The following is a 21,351-nucleotide window of genomic DNA, read 5'->3' as shown; positions in this document are numbered from 1 at the left end:
GGACAGCTGAGAGTCCAGAATGACTCCCAGGCTGCGCACCTGGTCCTTCAGGGGCACAGTTACCCCATTCAGGACCAGGGAGTCCTCCACACCTGCCTGCCCCATGTCCCCCCAAAACAGTACTTCTGTCTTGTCAGGATTCAACTTCAATCTGTTAGCCACCATCCATCCTCCAACCGCTTCCAGACACTCACACAGGACCTTCACCGCCTTCACTGGTTCTGATTTGAAAGAGAGGTAGAGCTGGGTATCCAGGCCTGAACCTACCTCACAGGGTTGTTGGGAGGAGGAACACCATGTACACCACCTTGAGGTCCTTGGATTGGATGAAAGGGGATGGCTTAGTTGGTCGAGCACGAGACTCTCTGTTATGTACTGAAGTTCTCACCCTGGGCCAGCAGGGGGATACTGTAGATAGTTCAGGTCCACATATGCAAATAACAGATTAGACAGATTAGAGAACTGGGCCAAAACAAACAAGATGAATTTTAACAGGGAGAAATGTAAAGTATTGCACTTGGGCAAAAAAAAATGAGAGGCACAAATACAAGATGGGTGACACCTGGCTTAAGAGCAGTACATGTGAAAAGGATCTAGGAGTCTTGGTTGACCACAAACTTGACATGAGCCAACAGTGTGACGCGGCAGCTAAAAAAGCCAATGCAATTCTGGGCTGCATCAATAGGAGTATAGCATCTAGATCAAGGGAAGTAATAGTGCCACTGTATTCTGCTCTGGTCAGACCTCACCTGGAGTACTGTGTCCAGTTCTGGGCACCACAGTTCAAGAAGGACACTGACAAACTGGAACGTGTCCAGAGGAGGGCAACCAAAATGGTCAAAGGCCTGGAAACGATGCCTTATGAGGAACGGCTAAGGGAGCTGGGCATGTTTAGCCTGGAGAAGAGGAGGTGAAGGGGTGATATGATAGCCATGTTCAAATATATAAAAGGATGTCACATAAAGGAGGGAGAAAGGTTGTTTTCTGCTGCTCCAGAGAAGCGGACACGGAGCAATGGTTCCAAACTACAAGAAAGAAGATTCCACCTAAACATTAGGAGGAACTTCCTGACAGTAAGAGCTGTTTGACAGTGGAATTTGCTGCCCAGGAGTGTGGTGGAGTCTCCTTCTTTGGAGGTCTTTAAGCAGAGGCTTGACAACCATATGTCAGGAGTGCTCTGATGGTGTTTCCTGCTTGGCAGGGGGTTGGACTCGATGGCCCTTGTGGTCTCTTCCAACTCTAGGATTCTATGATTCTATGAATCCTAGCTGCTGGAAACCATAGGAGGGGATTCTATGATTCTATGATTCTAAGGGATCGAAAGTTACGTTCAGTGATTGGATAGTTACAGAAAGTCGTTACAGTTACGTTGTACTGGAGCTCTATATAAGCAGGCTGGTTGAACCCTTCAGTTCAGTTCTGTTCTGACCTGTGAATAAACAAGAGCTGTTTGGAGAATCGCTGTGTCGTCTGATATGTTCACCCGCAACTTAACACTCTCAATCTCAGGGATGTGGGTTCGAGCCCCCTGTTGGGCAAAAGATTCGCACGTCACACGGGATTGGACTAGATGACCCTGGGGGGTCCCCTTCCCACTCTATGATTGTGTCTCATCAGGGCCAGGAAGGGCTCTTCTTTTCCTCCATGTCTGGGATAGGGAACCTGCGGCCCTCCAGATATTGCTGTGTTCCAACTCCCAGCAGCCCCTGCAGCCAGCATAACCGATGGACAGGGGCATGATGGGGGATGTAGTCCGGAAACATCTGGAAAGGCATGGGCTGCCCATCCCTGCATCTGTGCTCTCTAGGCTGCCAAGACGAAGAAGCAAGACAATGGGGTGCCATTTTGCGATTTCAAAGGATGTCGGTCATTCTGGTCTGCTGGTTATTTCAGAAAGTGTGGACTATGGAGAGATAAAATTGGATATGGAAATAAGAATGGATGCTTTTGAATTATGGTGCTGGAGGAGACTCTTGAGAGTCCCATGGACTGCAAGAAGATCAAACGCATCCATTCTGAAGGAAATCAGCCCTGAGTGCTCCCTGGAAGGACAGATCGTGAAGCTGAGGCTCCAATACTTTGGCCACCTCGTGAGAAGAGAAGACTCCCTGGAAAAGACCCTGATTTTGGGAAAGATGGAGGGCACAAGGAGAAGGGGACGACAGAGGACGAGATGGTTGGACAGTGTTCTTGAAGCTACCAGCATGAGTCTGACCAAACTGCGGGAGGCAGTGAAAGACAGGAGTGCCTGGCGTGCTCTGGTCCAGGGGGTCACAAAGAGCCGGACACGACTAAATGACTAAACAACAATGGAAATATGGAAACATCATGAGAGGCAGGACTGAGATTTGATATGCTTTGACGTTCAGACTGTGGGAAGTCATAAAATCAAAATTACAATTCGGAAGACAATTTGATCTTTTTTATTTTAGTTTTTTAGTTTTATTGGATTACGATTTGATACATTAATTGGATGTTTTTAATTGGAATATTAATAAATGCTTTAGCAAAAAAAAGAAAGGAAGTGTGGACTACACAGGCTTACCTTTAAAATGTGAGCTCAATCCTAGCTATAGCATGAGCTGAGAATGTGGGGGTGCTCAGCAACCCCCTCCCTTGTGCATCCCCCTAAAAAGCCCCAAACTTGTGAGGTGTTGGTTTGGGATGTGGAGAGCTATGTATTTGCTGGGTTAACCACTCTCAGTTTTGCTCAGCTCTGTTAATTGTTAATTCAAACAGCGGCTAAGGCAGATTCCTTCCCTCTCTCTTGCTCTTCCCGTGCCAACCGCTGCAGCCAGCTGATGGATGCCCTGCAAAAGGGCCATGATTAACTGCCAGGGACTCAATAACAGATCACCGGTGTCCCTGTGCCACCCGTTCCCTAGAGTCCGTTGCCCTGCCAAGCTGGAAAAGTTTAGTGGCCAGAGAATGGCAAAGAGTTGGGAGCCAAGATTTCTTGGGGGTGTCTCAAGATTTGTTGTTGTTTAGTCGTTTAGTCGTGTCCGACTCCTTGTGACCCCCTGGACCAGAGCAGGCCAGGCACTCTTGTCTTCCACTGCCTCCCACAGTTTGTTTTTATATATATATATATAAATATTTATTAAAGTTTTTGAATACAAATACACAAATAATAAACAATCTTACTTCCAACACAACATAGTTTCATCAATTCTTTGGACTCCCTCACGTCTCCCGCTCCCATTTACATCGTTAAAAGGTTTTTCCAAGCAAATTATCAACTTGTTTACGGTCTTATATCCACTCATTTAAATATAATCTAGCAATTCTCCAAAAAATTTATGTTTTCTTTAATCTCACTTATCATCGAGTTCAAATCTAGTTTAGTGGTGGCCAATTTTTTATAATCTAGCATCCTTCTTAACATTCAACCAAGTTACAATGTTTTTGTAAATACATCTTAAATTTCTTCCAATCTTCTTCAATCCTCTCTTCTCCCAGGTCTCGGATTCTGCCAGTCATCTCGGCCAGTTGCATATAGTCCATCAGCTGCATCTGCCACTCTTCCAGTGTGGGTAGATCTTGAGTTTTCCAGTTTTTTGCGATGAGTATCCTTGCTGCCGTTGTTGCATACATAAAAAATATTTGATACTTCTTTAGCACCTTCTGGCCGACAATACCCAGGAGGAAGGCCTCTGGTTTCTTAGTGAAGGTATACTTAAATACCTTTTTCAGTTCATTATATATCATTTCCCAGAAGGCCTTCACCTTAGGGCATGTCCACCAGAGGTGAAAGAATGTTCCTTCATTTTCTTTACATTTCCAACATTTATTATCAGACGAATGGTATATTTTGGCAAGTTTAACTGAGGTCATGTACCATCTATATATCATTTTCATTACATTTTCCTTCAGAGCATTACATGCGGTGAAGTTCAACCCAGTGGTCCATAACCTTTCCCAGTCCTCAAACATGATGTTATGCCCAATGTCCTGAGCCCACTTTATCATAGCCGATTTAACCATTTCGTCTTGTGTATTCCATTTTAACAGCAAGTTATACATTCTAGATAGTACCTTAGTCTTTGGTTCTAACAATTCTGTTTCCAATTTCGATTTCTCCACCTGGAACCCTAACTTTTTGTCATTTTTAAAAACTTCTTTAATCTGAGCATAATGTAACCAGTCTCGCACTTTATCCTTCATTTTCTCCAAACTGCAATTTCCAATTGTCTCCATCTTTTTCTAATATTTCCCAATATTTTGGCCATTTGGCCTCCATATTGGGTCTTTTTCGGGCCTTAGCTTCCAGAGGCGAAAGCCACCTCGGAGTCTTGTTTTCCAATAAGTCTTTGTATTTTGTCCAGACATTAAATACTGCTTTCCTAACAATATGGTTCTTAAAGGCCTTATTGATCTTAACCTTGTCGTACCATAAGTATGCATGCCTCCCACAGTTTGGTCAAACTCATGCTGGTAGCTTCAAGAATACTATCCAACCATCTTGTCCTCTGTTGTCCCCTTCTCCTTGTGCCCTCAAATGGTTCTGGGAGTCGAATGGACTCCCAGAACGGATTATGTTCGAGAACCAAGGTACCACTGTATACACCAATACAGCTTCTCGGGAGCATCAGGTCCTACTGGTCAATGCCAGTGTCTGGATTTAATGCAGTCCAAGGTTATTTTTTCATCTCTTTTTCAAGATAAAAATTAGTTGAGCCCACAAACCCATTATAGATGATGCATCCTTCATCTCTTGGTATGTTTTACTGCTTTTATCATCATCATCATCATCATCATCATCATCATCATCATCATCTTAGTACAATGGTACCTCAGGTTACATACGCTTCAGGTTACAGATGCTTCAGGTTACAGACTCCGCTAACCCAGAAATAGTACCTCGGGTTAAGAACTTTGCTTCAGGATGAGAACAGAAATTGCGTTCCGGCACCACAACAGCAGCGGGAGGCCCCATTAGCTAAAGTGGTCCTTCAGGTTAAGAACAATTTCAGGTTAAGAACAGACCTCCAGAACGAATTAAGTGCTTAACCCAAGGTACCATTGTAAATCACATAGCTATATCCTAGGCTTCTTCATTGGCAATTGTGAAAACTTTTCTTATTCTTTTAAAAAACTATTTCCCCCCTTTCCTGTTTTTTCTTTTGATATTAAACTTCTGTAAATTGTGTGTGTGTGTCTGTGTCATCGCATACTTACCATTCAAAAGTGGTGTGTCTGGGGAGGTGATTTTTGCCCCACCTGTAAGGGCAGAGCTGGCATTGGTGTAATCCAGACACATCTTTGGGCTCCCGTGAAAGAAGAGAGGGTGCCCAGGAGTTCTCCGCACTTCTCGCTTTCTGAGACGCAGGCAGTTGCACCCGACTCTGCGATAGCAGCAGCAGACAGAGAGATGAGAAAGAGAGAGAGAGGGAGGGAGGGAGAGGGAGAGATAGAGATAGAGAGAGACTACTGCCACTATTAATAGTTGAGCTGGTGAGATTCTGAAAAGCTGAGATTTTCACACACACAAACGCACGTCATTTGCACTGCGGAAAGAGGGACTTCCCAGAGGCCCATGACGCACTCAGCTCCACATCTGATAATCTGTGCGCTATCACTGACATCTGCAAACATTGTCAGCCCAACGTGAGGTGAACCCAGGCAGCGTCTTGAATTTAGAGCCAATCGCCAGGACTGAGCCAGGAAGACCAGCCCTACCATTAGCTAGTGTGAGGCAGCTGCTTCAGGCGGCGGGTGCTGGGTGTCGGCCATCCCGAGCCCTTGGCCATTCGTCTCCATTGGAAGGTCGAGCCGTGCGTGAGCCGCATGGCCTGCCCACCAACTGGCAGCCCTCAGGTGTGCAGGAGGATGCTGTCCTTACGAAAGGCTGCTGCCCGTTGAGTTGGCTTCTCTGCTGGCCGCTATAGACCTGCCCATTTTCAGAGAGTTGCAGCAAGTATCTTGTAGGCGAGCTGTGGTCGCCTCGCTGTGTCGCAGGAATCCCCCCCCAATCATTCAGTTTGTACAAACTCTACACACACACACACACACACACACACACACCATACGCCTCGCATCTGTTATAAATTCATAGAAAATCAACCATACATCGGATCTGCACCGTTCCACTTTTATTTTACTCCATGAAGGAAGGACTACAAAATGGGGAAGGTTTGATACAGGGCAGCCATAAGCCCTTGAACATCCCAGCACATACACAGGAGGCCCTGCCCAGTTGCTATGCCAACCCTGATGGTCCCAGACAGAAGACCATCAAAGTCACAAAGGACTTGCATATGGGAGTGGATTCAACATGGACTGGAACAAAGGACAATGATCAGATCTTCCCTCTGGGGGCAGAAAACTGCAAGCTCCCCTTTGTCCTCTAGAAATGACTCATGGGGAGGGGGAAAGGAGGAACCAGCCAGGTGACAAGATACTCAGGTTACCTCCACAACTCCTCCCTCAACCCCTCCTTTTTGTGATGTAGTTGTGATGTAGTTCTAGGGGTGTAGTTTGGGGGATTGGTAACTAATAAAAGTTGGGGTCTTCTTTTGTTCTGGGCTTCCATCTTGTTCCACCTGGTGGCAGGTGGGAGTCCTGTCGCGACAGTCTTCAATCAAGACCAAGCCTACTGGCTGCTGTTTTGCTCTGGTATTCCTGGCTGGTGTCCTTGTTTTTTTGTCCAAGGGAGCCCTCGGAATTCTCCGTTAACAGTTGCAACATCGTTCTGCAGGAAGCTGGCCAACACCCACCCCTTAACTGATGAGCGATATGCCTCTAAAGCATGGGAAGGCAAACTAAGGGCCGGTGGCCGGATTCGGCCCAATCGCCTTCTAAATCCGGGCCACGGATGGTCTGAGAATCAGTGTGTTTTTACATGAGTAGAATGTGCCCTTTTATTTTAAATGCATCTCTGGCTAATAATAATAATAATAATAATAATAATAATAATAATAATTTATTTATACCCTGCCCATCTGGCTGAGTTTCCCCAGCCACTCTGGGCAGCTCCCAATCGAGTGTTAAAAACAATACAGCATTAAATATTAAAAACTTCCCTAAACAGGGCTGCCTTCAGATGTCTTTTAAAGATAAGATAGCTGCTTATTTCCTTGACATCTGAAGGGAGGGCGTTCCACAGGGCAGGCGCCACTACCGAGAAGGCCCTCTGCCTGGTTCCCTGTAACCTCACTTCTCGCAATGAGAGAACCGTCAGAAGGCCCTCGGCACTGGATCTCAGTGTCCAGGCTGAACGATGGGGGTGGGGACGCTCCTTCATGTATACAGGTTCTTTGTGGGGCCTGCTTGGTGTTTTTACATGAGTAGAATGTGTGCATCTATAATACTGTAATGCATCTCTGGGTTATTTGTGGGGCATAGGAATTTGTTCCTCCCCCCCCCAAAAAAAAAATATAGTCCGGCCGCCACAAGGTCTGAGGGACAGTGGACCGGCCGCCTGCTGAAAAAGTTTGCTGACCCCTGCTCTAAAGGAACCACAGGGTGGAAAAACAGAGAGGCAGAAAGCGAGAAACTGCCTTTGCGGAACTTTCCAGAACGATTCAAGCCGAGAAAATACCCAATTATCCACTGGGTCTGGCATGCAAGGAGAGGTGCCTAGGAATGGCTGAGCAGACATTAACGGCAACCGCAGTCTCTGAATGCATGCCTTGGAACAGGCAAATCTGTTCCTCTCGCTTTCTAATTCCCCCCTGCTCCCTGTCTTAAGATCAGTTCCCTGCATTTCCAAAAGAGCTTGTGGTTTTATTTTGATTTTATGAAGTCTTGGTGGAAGTCCACCAGCGTTTTCACTGGTTGGCAAGGAGGTTAAATGAGGAAGGGGCGCTGGCGGAGGAACAGGGTTGCGGGGGGGGGGAGCGCCATGTCCCCGGGACATGCATCACGCCTCCGGGATGCCGCCAGCCATGCCCACGCCTGCTCTCTGTGCCCCCCCCCCTCAGAGCTTGCAGCTTCACCCCTGGGAAGGGGAGCTCCTTACCAGAGAAGAATGGCAAACCAAGCTGATGGACGATGCTGAAATGGAAAATCTGACTGGAAAAATCAGGAACCAAGAGGACAAAAACGTTACAAAAGAATGGGAAATAGTTTAAGGTTGTCTAAGAGACCACTTCCCCCTCTTCTTCTCCCTCTCTCTTTTTTTTTCTTTTTTGTGCCTCCTTTCTTGGTCTTTCTCTTTCTGATTTGTTAAGAAATGCATGTAAGGGGGAAAAATTAATTTTAATTTTTATCATCTACAATAATGTCTTATTTATTTTATAGTACAGTATATTGATTATTGCCTTCATTGTATGGATCAATGGTCTCGTTAAATTGCTGTTTTAGGGGTTGTTTTTCATCGTCTGGAACGGATTAATCCATTTTCCATTACTTTCTATGGGAAAGCGCGCTTTGGTTTAATAACGCTTTGGACTTCCGGAACATATTAAGTTTGCAAACCGAGCTACCACTGTACTTTAAAAGATGTGGGCTCACAGATAACATTTGCATAAAAATGGCACACGCTCGTTGCTATGTCGATGCGCAAATGTGGAATTTAAAAGTCACAAAAGGCAAGCCAGCCAATTCCCCACCCAAATTACCCAATTAAATTGATTGTTAACCCCCCCCACTCCATTCATTTAACCCCTAATTGAACAGGACATGTTGCGACATCAAACCCGTCAATTAGCCCCAGTCATTATCCCTCACATCTCCTCTGGATAAAGTGGCCTTATTTATTTATTACGTAAAATTTATACACTATTGATGGTTTAAAAAATCACACCAAACAAACCTCAAAGCAGATTACAAAAAAAGGGGGGAGAAAAAGCAATAAAAATCAACAACCCTCCTTTAAAACATACAGAAGTTAAAATACTAAGGAAGATTAAAGTTACATCCACTTTCTAAGCATTGGTTTTCTAAGCCAAACCTGAATGTTTTTCGCAGGCGCCAAAATGAGTACAGTAAATGATGGCCATGATGTTAATTTATATCCTGCCTTTTGGCCAGATCAGCACTCACGGCAGCTTACACAAATTGGAACAAAATATTGTTTATTCCTCCCCCAGCCCTCCCCAAATACTAATACAGTGGAACCTTGGGTTAAGAATTTAATTTGTTCCGGAGGTCCGTTCTTAACCTGAGGTGCCACTTTAGCTAATGGGGCCTCCCGCTATCACCGCACGATTTCTGTTCTTATCCAGAAGCAAAGTTCTTAATCTGAGGTACTATTTCTGGGTTAGCGGAGTCTGTAACCCGAAGTGGCTGTAACCCGAGGTACCTCTGTACATGATTCAGCTGCTTCCTTTAGCACTCTGTGTTCCCCAGAAAAAAATGGATGGTCCTTTGGCCAAGGTCTCAGGCTCACCTAAGGCCTCACTCACATTTAGGTAAAGGTAAAGGGACCCCTGACCATTAGGTCCAGTCGTGGCCGACTCTGGGGTTGCGGCGCTCATCTCGTTTATTGGCCGAAGGAGCCGGGGTACAGCTTCCAGGTCATGTGACCAGCAGGACTAAGCCGCTTCTGGCCAGCCAGAGCAGCGCACGGAAACGCCGTTTACCTTCCCGGTGGAGTGGTACCTATTTATCTACTTGCACTTTGACGTGCTTTCGAACTGCTAGGTTGGCAGGAGCAGGGACCGAGCAACGGGAACTCGCCCCGTTGTGGGGATTTGAACCGCCGACCTTCTGATTGGCAAGTCCTAGGCTCTGTGGTTTAACCCACAGCGCCACCCGAGTCCCTACTCACATTTAGACCCTTGCTAAGGGGGGGGGGATTTGATAAGTTTCCCAAATTGTCTTGATGTGAATCGCAGCAAAAATGGAACATACATTCTCAGCTTGCCCAATTTAAGCAAATAAGAAGATGCTATTTGATTAAAGAACCTTTTTTTGTGTGTTAACCAATATATACAGTGGTACCTCAGGTTAAGTACTTAATTCGTTCCGGAAGTCCGTTCTTAACCTGAAACTGTTCTTAACCTGAAGCACCACTTTAGTTAATGAGGCCTCCTGCTGCTGCCGTGCCGCCGGAGCACAATTTCTGTTCTCATCCTGAAGCAAAGTTCTTAACCTGAAGCACTATTTCTCAGTTAGCGGAGTCTGTAACCTGAAGCGTATGTAACCCAAGGTACCACTGTATCCTACTCGGATGACCTTCTGTTTCATAGCAGAAGAACAGAGCCTGCTTTATCCGGCCAATGGCCTTACCAGTCCACCAACCTGTTCCCACAGCAGCCGACCAGATGCCTGTGTTGAACCTCCAAGCAGAATCCAAGCACAAGAGCAGCTTTCCACTCCTATGGCTTCCAGCAGCTAGGATTCATAGAATCATAGAATCATAGAGTTGGAAGAGACCACAAGGGCCATCGAGTCCAACCCCCTGCCAAACAGGAAACACCATCAGAGCACTCCTGACATATGGTTGTCAAGCCTCTGCTTAAAGACCTCCAAAGAAGGAGACTCCACCACACTCCTGGGCAGCAAATTCCACTGTCGAACAGCTCTTACTGTCAGGAAGTTCTTCCTAATGTTTAGGTGGAATCTTCTTTCTTGTAGTTTGGATCCATTGCTCCGTGTACGCTTCTCTGGAGCAGCAGAAAACAACCTTTCTCCCTCCTCTATGTGACATCCTTTTATATATTTGAACATGGCTATCATATCACCCCTTAACCTCCTCTTCTCCAGGCTAAACATGCCCAGCTCCCTTAGCGGTTCCTCATAAGGCATCGTTTCCAGGCCTTTGACCATTTTGGTTGCCCTCCTCTGGACACGTTCGTTTGTCAGTGTCCTTCTTGAACTGTGGTGCCCAGAACTGGACACAGTACTCCAGGTGAGGTCTGACCAGAGCAGAATACAGTGGCACTATTACTTCCCTTGATCTAGATGCTATACTCCTATTGATGCAGCCCAGAATTGCACTGGCTTTTTTAGCTGCCGCGTCACACTGTTGGCTCATGTCAAGTTTGTGGTCAACCAAGACTCCTAGATCCTTTTCACATGTACTGCTCTCAAGCCAGGTGTCACCCATCTTGTATTTTTTTTGCCCAAGTGCAATACTTTACATTTCTCCCTGTTAAAATTCATCTTGTTTGTTTTGGCCCAGTTCTCTAATCTGTCAAGGTCGTTTTGAAGTGTGATCCTGTCCTCTGGGGTGTTAGCCAAAGCGTTGCTGCCTCTGACTATGGATGCAGAGCAGGGCCTTTATATCTAGTATCCATCGACAGACCTCTCCTCCTCCGTGAATTTGACAAGCCCTCTTTTAGGACCCTCGTACCTACGGGACCGCCTCTCCCGGTATGCCCCACGGAGGACCTTAAGGTCCATAAATAGCAACACCCTAGAGGTCCCGGGCCCTAAGGAAGCCAGATTAGCCTCAACCAGAGGCAGGGCCTTTTCAACACTGGCTCCAGCCTGGTGGAACGCTCTGCCTCATGAGACCAGGGCCCTGCAGGATCTGATTTCTTTCCGCAGGGCCTGTAAGACAGAGTTGTTCCGCCTGGCCTTTGGCTTGGAATCAACTTGATCCCCTTCCCCTCTATCCTTTCTCCTTCTGTGATAGAACTCCTATTTGGGGACTTCCCTGGCTTTTTTTTCTGGCCCACACAGGACCAGTCTAGATAGTTGGCCTTGGGGAAGATTTGACGTTTTCATCCCCAAAAAGTTTTTGAGTTTCTGCTGAAATGAAGCTGCATTTTAAAGTATTTTAATCTTGTTTTTAAGTTATATTTTAATCAGTTGTTTTATACCTAGTGTTAGCTGCCCTGAGCCTGGTCTTGGCTGGGGAGGGCGGGGTATAAATAAAAATTTATTATTTATTATTACAGTGGTACCTCAGGTTTAGTATTTAATTCGTTCTGGAGATCCATTCTTAACCTGAAACTGTTCTTAACCTGAAGCACCACTTTAGCTAATGGGGTCTCCTGCTGGTGCTGCGCAACCAGAGCACGATTTCTGTTCTCATCCTGAAGCAAAGTTCTTAACCTGAAGCACTATTTCTGGGTGTGTAACCTGAGAAACCACTGTATTATTAAAGCCACCCAAAATGGCGGCCATCACCGTCCCCTATGGGTGGGAGTTCCACAACTATACGCTGTGTGAAGGACTTCCTTCCATCTTTTCTCAGTTGTCCAACATTCAGCTTCTTGGAATGTCCTTGAGTTATAACTGGTTTTGGCCTATAAAGCCTTAAATGGCTCAGGACCACAATACCACAATACCTCTTTCCATATGAACCTACCCGAACCCTGAGATCATCTTTCGAGGCCCTCCTTCGTGTGCCTCCTCCTCGAGACATCCGGAGGGTGGCAACACGAGAACGGGGCCTTCTCTGCAGTGGCTCCCTGTCTGTGGAATGCTCTCCCCAGGGAAGTTCGCCTGGCGCCTTCATTATACACCTTTAGGCGCCAGGCAAAAAGTTCCTTTGGTTGATCTGATTGACATCCTATGCCCTTTTAATATGTGTGTGGGGTTTTTGGGGAGGGCTTGTTATTGGGTTGTTGTTTTTACTTTGATTATATATTTTGTGGTTTTATATTTTGATTTTGTTCTGTGAACCGCCCTGAGACCTCCGGCTATAGGGCAGTATATCAATAATAATAATATTGTTGTGAGAGGGAGAAAAATCTTGACCCACTTTTCCCATGTCATGTGCTACCTGCCCATAAACGTGCCCCAGGCTATAATAATAATAATAATAGTAATAATATACTATACAGTGGTTTCGCTCCTTCCTCCTGGGCCATGTTCAGAAAGTGGTGGTGGGGGATGAGTGTTCAGACCCCTCGGCCCTCGCTTGTGGGGTGCCTCAGGGTTCCGTCCTCTCCCCCATGCTTTTTAACATCTATATGAAGCCGCTGGGAGAGATCATCAGGGGGTTTGGACTGGGTGTCCATCAATATGCAGATGATACCCAGCTCTAACTCTCTTTTAAATCAGAACCAGTGAAGGCGGTGAAGGTCCTGTGTGAGTGCCTGGAGGCGGTTGGAGGATGGATGGCGGCTAATGGATTGAGGTTGAATCCTGACAAGACAGAAGTACTGTTTTTGGGGGACAGGGGGTGGGCTGGTGTAGAGGACTCCCTGGTCCTGAATAGGGTAACTGTGCCCCTGAAGGACCAGGTGCGCAGCCTGGGAGTCATTTTGGACTCACTGCTGTCCGTGGAGGCGCAGGTCAATTCTGTGTCCAGGGCAGCTGTCTACCAACTTCACCTGGAGTCCCGCCCTGTGGAACGCCCTCCCATCAGATGTCAAAGCGATAAATAACTACCTGACATTCAGAAGACATCTTAAGGCAGCCCTGGTCAGGGAAGTTTTTAATCTGTGATATTTTAGTGTATTTTTGGTTTTTATGGAAGCCGCCCAGAGTGGCTGGGGAAACCATAATACTACTACTACTACTACTACTAATAATAATAATAATAATTTATTTATACCCCGCCCATCTGGCTGGGCTTCCCCAGCCACTCTGGGCAGCTTCCAGAAAAATATTAAAATCCTCTAATACATCAAACATGAAAAGCTTCCCTAAACAGGGCTGCCTTCAGATGTTTTCTAAAAGTCTGGTAGTTGTTGTTCTCTTTGACATCTGGTGGGAGGGTGTTCCATAGGGCGGGTGCCACTACCGAGAAGGCCCTCTGCCTGGTTCCCTGTAACTTGGCTTCTCGCAGTGAGGGAACCGCCAGAAGGCCCTCGGCTCTGGACCTCAGTGTCCGGGCAGAACGATGGGGGTGGAGACGCTCCTTCAGGTATATAGGACCGAGGCCATTTAGGGCTTTAAAGGTCAGCACCAACACTTTGAATTGTGCTCGTACTGGGAGCCAGTGTAGGTCTTTCAAGACCGGTGCTATATGGTCTTGGTGGCCGCTCCCAGTCACCAGTCTGGCTGCCGCGTTCTGGATTAGTTGTAGTTTCCGGGTCACCTTCAAAGGTAGCCTCACGTAGAGTGCATTGTAGTAGTCCAAGCGAGAGATAACCAGAGCATGCACCACTCTGGCAAGGCAGACTGCGGGCAGGGAGGGTCTCAGCCTGCGTACCAGATGGAGCTGGTAGACAGCTGCCCTGGACACGGATAATAATAATATTGTGAGAGGGAGAAAAATATTTGCACACTTTTCCCATGCCATGTGCTACCTACCCAGAATTGTGCCCCAGGCTAGGCAACCCTCCCTCCCCCTCACCCACTCTCTGATCTAGTAGATCCATCAGTACATGGATATAATTGGACCATGCAAATCCATTTGCGCATATCAAGAGCCTCACTCTGTGCATTTGGTTTTAAGCTGTGCTTCAGGTGCATTTTTATTTACAATACAACATTTGGTGGTTCCCACCCCGTTTCCCCCCAAACGAGACATTTGAGGCGTTGCAGCTGCCCAGGTTATGGGAGTCCAGAGCTAAGGCCGGAGTGACATCCTTTTATATCTAGAACGAGACATCTCGCTTTTGCCGGAAAACCCAGGAGCATAGTCCAGGAGACACACGATGTCCTCTGCCAGGGGGAGAAAGGCAGCCGATCGCACGGGGCTGAGGCCTCGGATGTGGCTCCAGACCTGTCAATATTGGGCAGGCAAGGACTTTGTGTGTGTGAAGACACCACAATAATCTAGGCTGACTTTTGTCTGCAGCAAAGACACACAACATGTGGACAGGGTCATCTGGAGGCGGAAACTTCGGTCGCTGCTGTTCTGCAGATGTTTCCCTCCCCTCTTTCAAAACCCCCGAAAACTAAATCAGTTTTTTAATCCTTGGCTCCTTGCAAAAGACAGCTGTCATTTCAGGAGAGGCAGACACCAGAACTACACAAACACACACCCCTTTAAGAAGTGAGTGAGAGGCAGGAAACTTAACCACCTCTTGCGATTTCCCCCCTTTCAATGAATCGCCTCTGGCCGCTGCAAAGGTCTCGGGTGCCAAGATGTCCGTGCTGAAGGCTGGCCGTTAACTCTGGGCTGGAAGAAGAAAAGCCGGCTTTGTCTCTCTCTCTCGAGCACAAGGAACTAGCCTTGTTTCCTTCTGGGTTGCTTCAGGCGGCAACTTTTTAAACAGGAATGGAGCGGGCGGGACGTTTGGGGGGCGGGGAGGGGGGTTGGGGGCGGAGAGAGAAAATATTCCAGGTTTGCCGAGCAGAACAAGGTTTTGGGAGCAAGTCGCTGGAGAGAGGTTTTCCAGAGCCCACCTCTTTTGAAAGCTGAGGATGGAGGTAGTCTTTTTGCTCCACTGGAATATTCAAAGTCAGTTTTGCAGCTGACCCAAGAGACATAATCCTGTTCCAAAGTGGAAACCAGTCCCCTGACAGCGGGAGAACAAGATGATTTCAGAACCTAAACACCCCCCCCATAACCCCTATTGACGGGGGTCCCCAACATTTTTTCCTGTGTCAAGAATTGCAACACCCTCCTTAGGCACCTGAACAATGCCCGGCTCATTCCCCCGCCCCGCCTGTTCCAAGACGCCCAACGTTCATTCCCTCTACTTCAGCAGCTTCTGATCTCTCGCAATGAGGCCCCCCTGAAATAAGTGAATCGGAGAGAATCGGAGAACTCTGGGTGTGAAGTGGAGCAAAGTTCTGAGAGCGTCTTCCCTGGCACTGCCAGCAGGGGGAGCTGCCGCCTCCTTCAGAACAAGGCCCCGCCCCCAGGGGGCGGAGCCAACGCCATGTGCGAGGTTCTGCGTGCCTGTCCATACTTCATTTGAGCTACCAGTAAGCAGGAGGCGCTCAGAGCACGCTGACCCTCTCGGTCAAGCCCTTCATGTCCACCTCCCGCTGCTGTTCATCCTCCTCCTCCTCCTCGTGCAGCCGCCGGACCCGCAAGTGGTCAGGATACGGCACGCTGTGCTCGGCCGCAAACTGTTCCCACCGGGCGTCGTCACTCTCGTGGGTGATGTAGCGCTCGCCCATCTTGCTCTCCAGTTCCCGCAGGTCCAGCCATGTTTGATAATCCTGGGAGGGGAAGGAAGAGGAGAAGCTAAAATGTAAATCTGTAAATTGAAGGGGATGCTTGTCGGTTGCTCTCTATGCCTGCGGATACTGAGATAGCTTCTTTAAAAGAGCATAACACTTGGTCTCTTGTACCACAAACCCCAGATATGAGACTTATAGATTCAAAATGGGTTTATAGAGTTAAAATGAATGACAAAAATGAAGTTGTTAAGGTACAAGGCAAGATTAGTTGCTAGGGGTTTTCAACAAATTCCAGGCAAAGATTATGATTTGTGTTATTCACTAAGTGTAAAATATGAAACAGTTAAGCTTTTGTTAAAAGATGCATCACAACGTGGACATTCTGTTATTCCCAGAGCGGACTTGCTATCTTGTGTTCAGAGACCAATACGCAGCGCGCTAGAGTCTTAAGGTTATGTTTACAGTTTGTAAAGAAACCAATTGCTGATGAAATGATTGTACTTCAGTATGTTCCAGGTGACAATCAAATTGCAGACATTTTTACAAAAGCACTTCCAAAGGTTACACATGAAAGATATGTACAAAATATGCTTTATGTTTTTGTTCCACAATGATGAACCACAGGGGAAATGTTGAATAGTTTCTTTAAATGTAAAGGTTCATCATTGTTCCACCCGATGTGTATGTCTTTAAGGGGCCAGAGCAAGGGCCAGAGCAAAATAACGAGACCCAGCTTTACAGCTGTGAAACAGAGCAGGTGCTGCTGAGTTGTATTGACTAACCTGTGTCAGCAATTGGGTGTAGTATATAAGGAGCAGCACCTAGCTCTCCCATTACCCTGGGGGATGGATTGGCGGTTGGGTCATAGAATCATAGAGTTGGAAGAGACCAGAAGGGCCACTGAGTCCAACCCCCTGCCAAGCAGGAAACACCATCAGAGCACTCCTGACATATGGTTGTCAAGCCTCTGCTTAAAGACCTCCAAAGAAGGAGACTCCACCACACTCCTTGGCAACAAATTCCACTGTCGAACAGCTCTTACTGTCAGGAAGTTCTTCCTAATGTTTAGGTGGAATCTTCTTTCTTGTAGTTTGGAGCCATTGCTCCGTGTCCGCTTCTCTGGAGCAGCAGAAAACAACCTTTCTCCCTCCTCTATGTGACATACTTTTATATATTTGAACATGGCTATCATATCCCCCCTTAACCTCCTCTTCTCCAGGCTAAACATGCCCAGCTCCCTTAGCCGTTCCTCGTAAGGCATCGTTTCCAGGCCTTTGACCATTTTGGTTGCCCTCCTCTGGACACGTTCCAGTTTGTCAGTGTCCTTCTTGAACTGTGGTGCCCAGAACTGGACACAGTACTCCAGGTGAGGTCTGACCAGAGCAGAATACAGTGGCACTATTACTTCCCTTGATCTAGATGCTAAACAAAAATACATGTTTGTTTGTTGATGTATTTAGTGTAAAAGGAGTTTTTGTTTTTGTAATTAAAACCTTGTTTAAGTTATTTTAGAGTCCCTTTTTAATGCATGGTCTCCCCAGCAAGCTCTCTGCAGCGCTACTAAACTGCAAATAGCCAACATCCAGATGTTGCTGAACTGTGACTCACGACTCCCTTGACTGTTGGCCACACTTGCTGGGTGTTGGGAGTTGTAGTTCAGCAACGCCCGGAGGGCCAAAAACTCCTACCACCCCTTCTCTGTGCTATTCCATGGGGATGGGGAGATATTCAAAGACAAACTGCTCAATCTGTGCTTCCTGAAACGAGACGGGAACTGCAATATTGCAACCACCTGTTGAAATTTGCACCGCTCTGAATTTTGCAATTTTGCAATGCAGCAAATGAATTTTGCAATGAATTTTGCAATGCAGCACTCCAACCAAGTCAGGGTTACAATAGTAGAACCTTGGTTTTCGAATGTAATCCGTTCCGGAAGTCCGTTTGACTTCTGAAACGTTTGGAAAAAGGGAGGATCAAAGGGAGGGCAGCAAATCTAATTGGAAAAAAGAGATAAATGTATTGGGAATCTGCATACGTGCAGCTACACACACAGAGTCACTTAGGATTTGGCCGACAGCCAAGGCAATGTGAAGGAGTAAGTCTGCCTGGTGATACAAAGGCATGGAGACAGCTCCCTGATTGGTCAAGCTCTCTCACGGGAATGATTAATGGCCTACTAACTGTGTTAGTACGAGTCAGTGTAGGAGTTGAGAGTTGTGAGTCACACAAGAGAGAGCTAGTCAAAGATCCGTGTTCTGTTCTGTTCCTGTAAATAGTCCACTGTATATAATAAACACCTAACTACAAGTTCCTGGTTCCTGGTTCATCCATCCTGCCTGCAACCAAGTTGCCAATTGCTTTCGTGAACTTTGCGTTTACACTGCTAGGTCTAAGGTCCTGCAACTAGTCAAAAAGTTGCAAAACACCAATAGGTTTGGTGCGCCTCGGAAGCTGTTTGGGTTCCGAGGAACGTTCGAAAACCAAAGCAGTTACTTCCAGGTTGTCGGTGTTTGGCTTCCGAAACATTCAGCAGCCAAGATGTTCGACAACCGAGGTTTGATTGTATAACAGGCCTCCTCAACCTCGGCCCTCCTGATGTTTTTGGCCTACAACTCCCATGATACTTAGCTAGCAGGAAGAGTGGTCAAGGATGATGGGAATTGTAGTCTCAAAACATCTGGAGGGCCGAGGTTGAGGAAGCCTGGTATAACAGGTGCGCTGAAAAAATGCAACGGACAAAATGGCTTCCTGTTAGCACAAAATTGCTTTGGGAAAACATATTAGGAGAAATTCACATTAAGAAGGTAAGAAGGACGAAGAACGTAAGGAGAGGCAGCTGGATCAGGAAAATGGACCATCTAAGTTCAGCATCCCGTTTTCACAGCGGCCAAGCAGATTCCCTAAAGGGAAACCCGCAATTGGGACCACAAGGAACCAGAGCAATGGCAGCAGCAGGAATGTCAGACCAGGTGGCCCTGAAATCAAATCCTGCAGCTACCATGGCGCCCTGCAGATGTCTAGGACTACAAAGCCCATCATCCCCAGCCAGCAGGGCCCATAATGAGTTTGACCCCAGTCGCCATCTCTGCATACCTGTAGCCAAGAGTGGCTGAGCGATTTATCGACACTGTAACGTTTCCTCATCTTCACCTGGAGGAGGTTGTTGATCAGATCAATAGCTGGGCAGGAGGAAAGGGAGAAAAGAAATGATATAAGAACCTGAGTAGACCCTGCTGGATCCGGCTGGGAATCCAAGTACAGTGGAACCTCGGGTTGCGGACGTAATCCGTGACGGAGGCACATCCGCAACCCGCAGCGTTTGCATCCTGAAGCGCCGTGTCTGCGCTGGCACGATTTAGCACTTCTGAATAACTGTGCCCCTGAAGGACCAGGTGCGCAGCCTGGGAGTCATTCTGGACTCTCAGCTGTCCATGGAGACGCAGGTCCATTCTGTGTCCAGGGCAGCTGTTTATCAGCTCCATCTGGTACACAGGATGAGACCCTATCAGCCCGCAGACTGTCTCGCCAGAGTGGTACATGCTCTGGTTATCTCCAGCATGGACTACTGCAATGCGCTCTACGTGGGGCTACTTTTGAAGGTGACCTGGAAACTACTACTAATCCAGAACGCGGCAGCTAGACCGGTGACGGGGAGCGGCCGCCGAGACCACATAACACCGGTCTTGAAAGACCTACATTAACTCCCAGTACGTTTCCGAGCACAATTCAAAGTGTTGGTGCTGACCTTTAAAGCCCTAAACAGCCTCAGTCCAGTATATCTGAAGGAGCATCTCCACCCCCATCGTTCTGCCCGGACACTGAGGTCCAGCTCTGAGGGCCTTCTGGTGGTTCCCTCACTGCGAGAAGCCAAGTTACAGGGAACCAGGCAGAGGGCCTTCTCGGTAGTGGCACCCTCCCTGTGGAACGCCCTCCCACCAGATGTCAAAGAGAACAACAACTACCAGACTTTTAGAAGACATCTGAAGGCAGCCCTGTTTAGGGAAGATTTTAATGTTTGATGTATTACCGTATTTTAATTTTTTTTGTAAGCCGCCCAGAGTGGCTGGGGAAGCCCAGCCAGATGGGCGGGGTATAAATAATAAATTATTATTATTATTCTGCGCGTGCGCAAGCGGTGAAACCCGGAAGTAACCCGTTCCAGTACTTCCGGGTTTCCCGCAGTCCGCAACTCGAAAACACATAACCTGAAGCGTCCGTAACATGAGGTATGGTAGCAGAAAGCCAGCCAATTTCCGAGGGCAGACTCTCCCCATCCCACCAAGCTCCTTTGGATAGTTACCGCCAACTGAGATCTGGCGCCAGGGGTTCGCCGGGTACATAAAGGCGGCGTTCTGGATCTGGTCGTTGATGTCCTCATCTTCGTTGAACGGGAATGTGCCGCTGAGGCTGACGTACATGATGACTCCCACCGACCACATGTCCAGAGAGCGGTTGTAGCCCTGGTTCAGCAGGACCTCGGGCGCCAGGTAGGCCGGGGTGCCCACGACCGAGCGGCGGAAGGACTTCTCGCCAATGATGCGGGCGAAGCCAAAGTCGCACAGCTTCACCTACAGGATTGTAAAGCAAGGAACCTTACGATCCACAGGCCGCCATGCGACGCGGCAAAACACATTCCAATGTACAGTGGTACCTCAGGTTAAGTACTTAATTCATTCCGGAGGTCCGTTCTTAACCTGAAACTGTTCTTAACCTGAAGCACCGCTTTAGCTAATGGGGCCTCCTCCTGCCGCCGCGCCGCCGGAGCCCAATTTCTGTTCTTATTCTGAAGCTAATTCTTAAGCTGAAGCACTATTTCTGGGTTAGCGGAGTCTGTAACCTGAAGCGTATGTAACCCGAGGTACCACTGTATATTTTTATGCTGTGAACCGCCCTGCGATCTTCGGATGAAGGACGGTATGAAAATTTCATCATCATCATCATCATCATCATCACCAGCAACAACGGGATAATGGCAGGGCCTTCTCGGTGTCTGCTCCCAGACTTTGGAACTCCTTCCCTAGAGGAGTTAGACTGGCTCCGTCCTTGTTGTCCTTTTCTCAGCAGGTGAAGACTTTCTTATCACAACAGGCTTTTGGGAACTAACTGCTTTTAATGAACAGGCTGGTGTGGTGCTGTTTCTATTGTAATTATCTGCATGTTTTTAATAGCTCTTATATTTATATGTAGTGGTTTTTTGGGTGGCTCACATTATAAATATGTGTGTGTTGTTGTGGTTTAGTCGTTTAGTCATGTCCGACTCTTTGTGACCCCATGGACCAGAGCACGCCAGGCACTCCTGTCTTCTAAGTTTTTCTGTTTTACAATACTCATTTTACATCCTTAATATATAAATGACTTCCCTTCTTCTCTTTCCACGGTTCATTTTACATATCCTAAATCCTTGCAGATTTTACAAAAACGATACCATTCAGTATTCCATTACTGCATCCACCAATACTTGTTTACACTGTCGAATTTATCTTAACG

At 47.2% G+C, this 21,351-nt stretch overlaps 2 protein-coding genes across 2 annotated transcripts in view; both read right to left on the bottom strand.

The window, feature by feature from the left end:
- Positions 1-2,261: 2,261 nt before the first annotated feature.
- STRN4 (striatin 4) overlaps positions 2,262-21,351 on the bottom strand; it is a gene marked incomplete at its 5' end in the record, with an annotated part of 127,693 nt that continues 108,603 nt past the window's right edge. Inside the window, one exon of the mRNA XM_081868864.1 lies at positions 2,262-2,299. Within this exon, the coding sequence (XP_081724990.1) occupies positions 2,292-2,299 (8 nt within the window). The 3' untranslated portion in view covers positions 2,262-2,291. The remainder of the gene's footprint in view (positions 2,300-21,351) is intronic.
- The window catches only part of PRKD2 (protein kinase D2), a 57,193-nt gene continuing 51,150 nt past the window's right edge, over positions 15,309-21,351 (bottom strand). Inside the window, exons 16-18 of the mRNA XM_081868817.1 lie at positions 20,165-20,432; positions 18,958-19,043; positions 15,309-15,903 (exon numbers count right to left, since the gene is read on the bottom strand). Coding sequence (XP_081724943.1) covers positions 15,679-15,903; positions 18,958-19,043; positions 20,165-20,432 — 579 coding nt within the window. The 3' untranslated portion in view covers positions 15,309-15,678. The remainder of the gene's footprint in view (positions 15,904-18,957; positions 19,044-20,164; positions 20,433-21,351) is intronic.

This window comes from Podarcis erhardii, assembly GCF_964252035.2.
Source record: "Podarcis erhardii genome assembly, chromosome: 7".
NCBI classification, from domain to species: Eukaryota; Metazoa; Chordata; class Lepidosauria; order Squamata; family Lacertidae; genus Podarcis; species Podarcis erhardii.
The sequence above is the reverse complement of the archived record's forward strand: the minus strand, read 5'-3'. Positions and strand labels throughout refer to the sequence as shown.